Raw genomic sequence first — 10,209 nt, 5'->3', positions numbered from 1 at the left:
AAAGGTTAAGCGATTATTTTCATCGTTAAAATAATATATTATAGTATTTGGTTATATTATTAAAATATGTATAGTATTTTCTATATTTATAACTTTTTGATTAAGCATTTATTTAGTAATTAGTATTTCCATATGTTACTATTATAAAAAATAAACATGTCTTTAATATTGTGAGCCTAAAATTATTTAGTCTATAAACTGTAATGTATATTATATTAAAAATGAGAATAGCTTTTTAAAACCAATTTTTTTAAATTATATTTTAATTATTTCTCAATGTTCAAAACTATACTAATATATAATTATCATTAGTGAATTTCTAAATTTTAACCATAAGAGAATATTGTTTCTAATAAAAATATATTACAGCTTCAAATTAGCTTTCAGAAAATCACCTTTTGATGAAATAATAAGTTTTTTTATTAAATCACTAGATGGCATTTAAATTATATATATAATACTTATTTATTAAAACAAATAATTTTTTTAAATAAAAACATTATATAAATCTTAATTTATTACATACAATATATATTTAAATTATTTCAGAATAAAATATATTAAAACATTTTTTTCTTACATATTATTTTATTATTTATTATTATTAAATATTTTTTTATTATCTATAAAATCTTATTTATTATTATTAAATTTATAAAATTCGTGACGTCATCGGGTGATCGACAGTTCCGATGAACAACAGCTGATTTGTGACTTTTTCATGAAGAAAGAACAGAAATGGTCTTGTGGCCTTAAACTCAACTTGATCCAAATTTTGCTCATTTTTTTTGTCGAGCGTTACTCCTACAAAATATTAATATTATTACATTATAATTAAACACAAATTTATCATAATATTTTAATTTTAAAATAAAAAATAGGACAAATATTATACTACAAAAAGTAACGATATATTTAAACCCATTTATTTGTTAAATTTTAATGTAGTTTTAAATCTATTATACTAACATGTGGTCACATTTTTATCTTTATTTGTGGTAGATTATTTTTTAAAAAAATACGTAATTGGCAATCTATTTTAAATTATTAAAACCATATATTAAGGAAAGTCAATTTGAGATAAGGTTGACATCATATACAAGTAGAATGGTGTAATGCCTGTGCTTATGATTACTTCCAAAGCTGATGACTTTTGATGAAAATTAAACTTGAGTTCACTACTACCAGTAGAAAACCAAAAATAACGAGAATTTTACCAAAAATAACAAGTGCGTAATTTAACAATTAATTTGATTATCGTATTTTATAATATTTTTTAATTTTAAAATTTAGATTTACCAAGATCAGTTAATGGCGTACTTCCCAATTCGTTTATTCCGAAGCCAATCTTATGAATGATACTAGAAACTGTCAATCTCAAATCTTTACCACGAGCCAATGCTGGTAGAGATGCTGTTTTATCGAATATGGAGTGAATTCCCATCTGTAATTTTTTTATTATAAAATAGTTTTTTTTTTTTTTTTCAATGTATACAATAAAATTATTAGCTTTTATTCTGACATAAATACCATTTTATAATACTCGTACATACCTCTTTTAAAGGAGTCATTAAAGGTGCTGTATAATCCATTTTGAATTTAGGCATAGTCAAATTTACCAAACTTTTTTTCATCATCAACATTGTCCTGCGTATAGATTGAGCATTTAAGCCACATATTAATTCTGATAATCCATCAATGCTATCTGGTAACATCACGTACATTGCAATGTTTTCTCCCTAAAATAATATATAAAACAAATATTTATTAGCGTTTAAAGACAGAAAATATATATTACATTACGCAATTGTATGGTGCAAAAGTTATCGCACTTACCTGATAAGGCAACTTGATTATTTTGGCTTCTAGATCTTCTGAATAATAATATTCGAAACCGTCTATTTGCTTCATAAAGCGAGTTGTTATTGCATATGTAGAATTGACATTGAATTTTCCGCTCTGGGTTTGATTTACGGGAAATTGGTTTTTCCATATTCCTTTGAAGTATATGGAATCGAGGAGTAACAAGACAGTGTCCCTAAAATCTTCTATAAAAAAATATTATATATGTATATATAAACTTTTTGTTTCTAGGACTATATGATTTAAAAAATATTAGTAATACATATGTATACATTTATAATCAATATTAGAAAGGTTAACTATATAGTTTTGCGTTACTTCAAATACAGAAGTTGTATTCTCAGAAAAATTTAACAACCAATTATATTTTGAAGTTTGCCTACGCGATCGAGTGACTAACGTAATAAGTAAATACGTATTAAATATGGTAAATTTAATTTTACTCCCAGAAGAATAGTGTCACGTCTGTGGCAAAATATATTGTCATAGCGCCACTCCTTCTTATAATTGTAGCAAACACAAATATTGATCGTGCTTATAAAACAGCGTTTTAGCGATCTGCCCAAAATAAACGAAAACAATGTATCAATGGTATACAGGCAGTTCTCGAGTTACGACCACCTCGACTTACGACCATTCAGAGTTACGACGAAAAAAAAGTTATAAATTTTTTTTTTTTTTATGTCATATACATAATTTCAAGACTGGTTTGATAACTGTTTCATTCCAGAAGTAAAGAAGGACTGTGATGTAAACGATATAGCCTTTAAAATTTTATTGATTCTTGACAATGCTCCAGGCCATCCTCCACACTTAGGGGAATCACATCCAAATATAAAAGTGGTTTATTTACCTCCAAACACCACCAGCATTCTACAGCCGATGGATCAAGGGGGTATTGCTAACTTCAAAGCCCATTATTTAAGAATCACTTTTGCCCAAGCAATTGCAGGAACAGACAAACAGCAGACATTGAGAGAATTTTGGAAAAATTACAACATCTTTCATGCAATAAACAATATCTCAAAAGGATGGTCCAAAGTAATGACAAGTGTATGAACGGCATATGGAACAAACTCTTAAAAAAAAATAATGATAATATGTATTTTAATAAAGAAGGGGAAATAGGTGAGATAGCAAATATTATTGTAAAATGTGCTCAACAACTTAATCTGGAAGTTGATAATGAAGTTGTAATTCATCTTTTGGAAAATGATGTTGAGGAACTCACAAACCAAGATTTGATTGAGATTGAGGAACAACGAGTTGCAGAAAAAAATGTAACGGAGCTAAAAGAATTAGATGAACTCGAAGAACCACCAAAAAAATTTGTGTTAAAAGACATGGCTGCAGCTTTTAGCCAAATCAATGATGCTATTAAAAAAATTGAAAATATGGACAAAGACATCGATAGATCTTCGAGGGTACACGGCCTTATTCAGCAAGCACTTGCGTGTTATTATGAAATTTATAGAGAAAAGAATCAACAAACTGTACAAACAAACCTGGACGCTTTTTTAAGAAAAACAAGCACTATCACTGCACTCGCTGAAAAATCTCAAGAATTAACAATGGATATCAGTAGCACAGATGATAAAAATACTCTAGATCAATTTTTATAAATAAATTATTTATGTAGATATTTGCTAAAAAGTATTTAGTTAACAACTTGAAGTCAGCAATAAAATTGGTTTTTGTATTTCGCGTGTATGCATTGTTTTTGAGTATTTTTTGTATGATTTTCGACTTACGACCTTTTCGAGTTACGACCAAGGTGGTTTTTCAAAAATTGAAATCTTCAAAATGTTTCTCATGAAAATATATTTGTTGAATATATTCAAAGCGGACGATGTACACAGGTATAAAACTGAATTTTGGAAATAAATACAATAGTTTTACCTCTATGATATGAATTAATATTTAGTTGAAAATAAATTTTACAATATTATTTTTTTGTATTTTAATTAAAATTAAATAAATGTGATAAGTCTGGTATTGATTCTAAGCGTCACTTGTATAGTTTAGTATTTGCCTTACCTTCACTCACTATTTGTTCGATATTTTGATGAGTAAATTTTTGAATCCATTTATTAGCTTCATCTACACTCTGGAAAAGATTACTTTTATTAAATTTTACGATTCTTGCATTGTACCCGTGACTTAATATCGCTACATATTTTTGTGTACGACGTATGCTCTCATCCAAATACATTATGGGTCCTAAATTCAGTTCATATAATTGATTGGTTGACTGAAAATATTTTTAATAAAAAAAATCACTATTTCTTAAAAGTCAGATATTTTAAAAATGAAATGTTTTCAACCTGTAGTGTTTTTAGCATAAAATCAAACTGGTGTCTAACTGATGACTGGTTATGACTAAATTTCAAAGCTTTTTGGATTTCCAATTTAGTTTTTCCGGCGGCCGCTTCGTTAAGTATAGCCATGCTAATTTTTAAACTCACTGGAGATATAACCGTGTTTTTGATCCCCAGATTAACAATTTTCTGTTTAAAATCATATTTAATAAATCATATTGTATATTTTTAATATTCATAAATAACACAAACTTACTTTGAATATCTTCAGATCAAATTTGCCATATTCGATAGTCTCGTTGGATACATCCTGAGCAGTCGTATATATAAATGAACCTATATTTATAATTTGATTTACTTTTAAAAAACGTTTTTTTTATTAGAAAATAATTACAGTTTATTTATATTATTAAGTTTATTAGTAAAAGAGATAAACATAGAATCAACTTACCCACTAGACATAACAATATTATTTTGAACATGTTGAAATGATTACAGAAATCAATGAGCAGACTTTGAGAATGATAATGTAAGGTGAAGTGATATTTTTTTATATTATTAACAATAAATTTAAAGATTGTAATATTAAGTCATGGAAATGTCGTCATTTCCCACTGAAATCTAATTTACTAATGCGGTTCTTTGGCGGAAATGGTTGATGTGTGGTTCTATCCGTTTTTCCGTTTATTAATATCGCAGAAAACTATAAATTCTAAAAGAAATTAAATAATATCTGTGGAGAATAAATTTCTATCAAGTAGACCCTAACGAAATAAAACCAAAAGCTACATGTCATTTATAACAATGAAAACCAGTGAAACACATAATAAATTCTGCATTCCAGCAAAAAATATTACAGCAATAGATTTATTACGATAACAAGAACCATAATTCTGAGAACGCTACTGAATAAGAAGATATTTTATGCCACACACCTAGTAAATACAACCGTACACCATATGTATATACGTAAAATACAATCTTTTTCACCAAAGATAAAACCACATATGGTACTGCAGATGGATGAATTTAACTCAAATTTAATGCAAATATAATGTTTGTAACGAAGAAAAGAGCAGTAAAATTGTACACCTTAATAATTAAATGACCATATGTCTGTCTATAAAGTCATGGCATTCTCAGATATTGTTTTAATAAGGAAAAGTGAACTGAATTCAGATGCACACACGTATGTCGGTGCAAAAAGGGTGAGGATGACGCCGGAAAACGCTGGTAATAATTTATTTTAATTTTGTATAATTTATCACAGATAAATAGACTTGGCGCTGGTGGAGAATCTGGTGTCCTTTAGACGATTCGCTGATGCTTCTCGTGTGAATGCGGGTCTTTCTTGCTGTCTACTGTTTGAGCTCGTCTCTGATCGTGTGATTGTCTCTCGTCTCGAATTGGTTGATCGTCTCCGGCAATGCGACAAAGCGTCACATTTGTTATACTCTTGATTCAAGACAGCTCCGTCGAATCACAGATGCGGATGTTGGTGGGCCAATTGCATCACTTGATTATTCAACCAATGAAATATGTTTATGCCATGAAGTGAAACTTTCGAAATCGTTAATTCAAGGGATAGATAACAATAACCGTTTTACATGTAGGTGGTCTGTGACTCCAATTATTAGGCAATTGTGGTATTTAGTGTTATTAGGCCTTTTGTCAAAATAAGTTGCTTATTTATTTTTTATAATGTATATTGCATACATTATAAAAATTAGCTGCATTATTAACCTCGGAGGTCATTTGAATGACCTCCGTGTTAACACTGCAGCTGGTTGAACCTCCCACAATATTCACCAAATACTGGGATCATATTTTATCAATGAAATATAGATCACACAAACGACAATGGTTTAGATTTCAATTAAGGAAAAGAGATTTGGAAACGACAATGGATCACACAGTATTGCATTAAAGACACTCAAACTTTCCAAAAATTGATGTGTCATACATTAGTATATATTTCCCTGACGATATCACACACAATCTATTCTACTTTGTGTGCTTAGGTGATAGTTCCATAAAACAACATATATAAATTGGTGCTTTTTATAATTGAACGTTCAATAAAATTAACTAAAACATAGAAGTCATTGATTGAATGTAAAAAGAGCATAGAAATATCAAGTTCTTCTTGGACTCTACCCAACTTAAAAATAATATATAGGGACAGATAAAATTATAGGGGGGGGGGCAGCAATAATTATATGGAGAATGAAAAACCAATTGCAAGCTATGAAAATTAATTTAACGTGTTTTAGAGATAGAACACAGTTACATTTTGTTTCAAACATTTTTTGACAATTATGGCTTGTACCTTGTATAAAAATACAGTAATAATCACTGTTGATTGTTTTTCCATATTCTAAATAATCTACCAACAAATTTCCCGAGTAAGAAACGGAAGTTATGTTCTATACTTACACTTTTAGCGGCATATCTTCTCTCTTTGTCCGTTTTTCTGATTGCTCTTTGAACCAGTTATTGTTAGTAATATAGAACCCTCTTCTCAGCAGTAGTCACAAATCAACAAAATTACCCAGCAGCATGGTAAAAATATACTTTATAATTTACATGCATAAATTTATATGTCCACTGCCTCTTTTAAATCAGTTCTTTGTCTTATAGTGGCCTTTTACATTAACCCTTACAGGAAGAACCAATTAAACATGTTGATTGCTATTTGAGTAATATATTTCGTCTTTATAAATGTTTAATAACAAATACATCACAAAAAAAAGAACAAGAGAAAAACTCCAGCTAAGGTTTGGACCACCTAGGCCATAATACAAGTTTTGCTGAGCATGTATTTAAATTTATTTAACATATTGACTGACAATGTTAAGATTTATCAGAATACTGTCAGTCAAACTCAAGACCTTTGTTATTTCAAAATTTTTAACAAAAAACTGTCATTAAAAACCTTCGGCTGTCAAATACGTGTGTTACCAATTAATATTCTGCTTCTTTGAAATTCAGCAGTGATATTACTGTAACTTAAGTATTAATAAATCATTGTACACACAAATTTAAAAAAATAAATTTATCTATCTATTTAAACTAGACATACACATTGTATTAAATCTGTTGCTTAAATTAAATTAAGACATGTTGCGTGCACTATTTTTGCCACTACAACACAAATGTAATACTCCACAAAGCAATTTACACATATAGCACCTCTCATATATGCACAATATATAATATAATCAGAAGCGTCACCCACCAGTGTTATATACTGTAATGACTAGGCTGACGGGGGTGGACTTAGGGCCAACGGGGGCGGCATGTAACGGGGCGCGGAACATCAACAACTCGCGGAACGGAGGTTGGTTGGCGATAACGGCCACATAGAGTTAACTAAACACTACAAGCTATTTCGGCGCAATGGCGGACGTCAGGTTGGTGGACGTCCTTGAGAGGTTCGACGGCAAGGGCTGCGTCGAAGACTGGTTACAGAGGTTCGAGATCCTCTGTGACATCAAGAAGATCGAGGAGGTGGATCGAGCGTCGACGCTCGCGATGTTTTTGTCGGGAATCCCAATGCGTCGATATGCCGAGCTGAGCGCCGAAGAGAAGAGCGATGTAAAAAGTATAAAAGCGGCGCTGAGGGGGACGCACGGGCTTACACCGATCCGTGCGTTCGAAGAGCTCATGACGAGGAAGTGCTGGAGTGGAGAAAGACCGGAAGTCTTTCTCATGGACCTGAGGCGGCTGGGCGCGTTAGCGGGCGGACTGCAGGATCACCTGCTCCGCCATTTGTTCGTGCTGGGGCTGCCGTTAGGTGTATCAAAACAGATACGCCTGGAGACATCGTCAGACCTGTCGCAGCTAGTCGCGAAGGCGACGATGCTGATTGAATGTGACATCCACGAGACGGTAGCGGTAGCGGTGGCGAGGGAGGAAATTGCTGCAGTAGCAGCAACGGGACCACGTGGTGAAAGGGGCACCAAGATGGCGTGCTTCCGGTGCGGCGGGCCGCATATGGCGCGACACTGCAAGGCGCCGTCACCGAGTCTACTTGAATGCTGGAGATGCGGTGAGAAGGGGCACCTGGCAAAACAGTGCCAGGGAAACGCGAGGAGAGAGGCTGGTGCGCCGGCGGCCTCTCGCAACAAGGTCTAAAGGCGCTGCCAATCGTTGACGCTCTCGTTGGAGGTCAACACGTGCGGGCGCTCGTCGACACGGGCTGCTCGAGGAGCGTGGTGCGAGCGAGGCTGTGCCCACCTGAAAAAAGGTGTAACGCGACGGTTACAGCAGTGGACGGCTCACGAGTCAAATGCGCGGGGACGGTGAGTGTCCAAGTGCACGCGTTCGGGGAAACTGTGCGGCTCGACTGTATCGCGCTGGAAGAGGTGTTCGCGGCCGTGGATCTGGTCCTCGGGATGGACGCTATATCCGCCTTCGGGGGCGTCGAAGTGACCAGAGAGGGCGTGCAGCTCGTAAGGGGGGGCGAGAGAGCCGCTGAGGTAGAAGCTGGCCTACCGAGTGGATGTGTAGTAGCCGGAGCCGAGGCCAGTGAGGAGATCGCGAGCGCGGTGGTCGAGGATGACGATTTCGCTGCGATTTTCGATGGGAAGAAGTGGACGGCGCGATGGAGGTGGAAGGCTGGAGTGCCGACTCTAAGAAATAGAAAAACACATTACGACAGTGTAAACCGTCCGGCCGCGAAGGAGGGATTCCACGAAGAAATCAGCAAGTGGCTGGACAAGGGATGGCTAGTCAAGGCTACTCCTGGCTGGGGCGGTGTTCTGCCATTGATGGCAGTCGTTCAACCGAACAAATCTAAGGTGAGGCCCGTGCTTGACTTCAGAGAGCTAAACGACCACGTCATGTGCGGACCGGGATACGAGGCTACAGCTTGCGACGAAGCCATCAGGAGACGGAGAAAGGTGTCCAACCCGACGAAGCTGGTCGACCTAAAAGACGCCTACCTCCAGATTCACATAGAGAGGGAGCTGTGGCCATTTCAGAGAGTGGTGTACGCTGGAGAGTCGTACTACTTGACCAGGCTAGGATTTGGACTTAGTTCAGCGCCGAAGATCATGTGTCGAATTTTGGACTACGTGTTAGGCCAAAGTGATAAGGTGAGGGCGGCGACGGACTCATACATGGACGATATCCTGGTCGATGAGAGTATCGCGTCAGCGGAAGAGGTCATGGCCCATTTGCGAAAATTCGGCCTCGAGGCGAAGCCGCCTGCTGATCTGGAGGGCGGGAAGGCGTTGGGTCTGCGTCTGCAGAAAATTAGTACCGGTCAGCTGATTTTCCGCCGAGGAAGCGAACTGCCGCAGCTGGATGGTCAAGAACAAACAAGAAGGCAGCTGTTCTCGGTTTGCGGAAAGCTCGTGGGACACTACCCGGTTGCCGGCTGGTTACGCGTGGCCTGCAGCTTCGTGAAGAGAGAGGCGCTGGGTCGCACCTGGGAAGATCGGATTGGTCGAAGGGCCCAGGAGATCGTTGTAAAGATCTTAGAAAGGGTGACGAGAGAAGATCCCGTCAAGGGTCAGTGGACGGTGCCGGGCACGAACGAGGGCAGGGTCTGGTGCGATGCGAGTACTCTCGCGCTGGGGGTACTCGTGGAGATAGCCGGCCAAACAGTTGAAGATGCCTCATGGCTGAGGAAGATGGACGATGCGGGACACATCAACCTCGCGGAGCTCGATGCTGTCGTAAAAGGGGTAAATTTAGCTTTGAAGTGGGGTCTGCGAAAAATTCAGATCATGTGTGACTCTGCCACCGTCGTCAGCTGGGTGAGCTCGGCCCTACAGGGAAATTGTAGAGTGAAAGTGTCTGGGATGACCGAACTACTAGTGAGAAGGCGCTTATCGCTTCTGCGGGAGGTGATGAACGAGTACGGGGTGACTGCTTCTATCGCGTTCGTCGAGTCGAGCAAGAACAGGGCGGACGTGCTGACGAGGGTCGAAAAGCACTGGCTAAAGAGGACGATGGAAGAGCCCGCTGAAGCCTGCGGGGTCACGCTGGCCGAACTGCACGATACGAGCCATTTTGGAGT

The 10,209-nt window shown here is 36.5% G+C and overlaps 1 protein-coding gene across 1 annotated transcript; it reads right to left on the bottom strand.

Moving 5' to 3' along the window:
• Nucleotides 1-440: 440 nt before the first annotated feature.
• Nucleotides 441-4,821, bottom strand: LOC148226460 (serine protease inhibitor 2-like). The gene is made up of 8 exons (XM_088204477.1): nt 4,633-4,821; nt 4,438-4,517; nt 4,188-4,370; nt 3,901-4,114; nt 1,837-2,048; nt 1,554-1,739; nt 1,300-1,444; nt 441-804 (listed from the first exon to the last, which is right to left on the bottom strand). The coding sequence occupies exons 1-8, from the start codon at nt 4,661-4,663 to the stop codon at nt 653-655; spliced, it is 1,203 nt and encodes a 400-aa protein (XP_088060603.1). The 5' UTR covers nt 4,664-4,821; the 3' UTR covers nt 441-652.
• Between the last annotated feature and the right edge of the window lie 5,388 nt (nt 4,822-10,209).

This window comes from Plectrocnemia conspersa, unplaced genomic scaffold, assembly GCF_051122295.1.
Source record: "Plectrocnemia conspersa isolate PC_06_02 unplaced genomic scaffold, ASM5112229v1 ptg000014l, whole genome shotgun sequence".
Classification (NCBI taxonomy): Eukaryota; Metazoa; Arthropoda; class Insecta; order Trichoptera; family Polycentropodidae; genus Plectrocnemia; species Plectrocnemia conspersa.
Note: the sequence above shows the minus strand (reverse complement) of the source record. Positions and strands in the feature narration are given on the sequence as shown.

Coding starts and splice junctions, on each gene's coding strand:
- LOC148226460 (XM_088204477.1), bottom strand. CDS start 4,663: ATGTTCAAAATAATATTGTTATGTCTAGTGG. Junction 1,445..1,553: donor TAATGACTCCTTTAAAAGAG/GTATGTACGAGT, acceptor AAAAAATTACAG/ATGGGAATTCACTCCATATT. Junction 805..1,299: donor TACGCCATTAACTGATCTTG/GTAAATCTAAAT, acceptor AATATTTTGTAG/GAGTAACGCTCGACAAAAAA.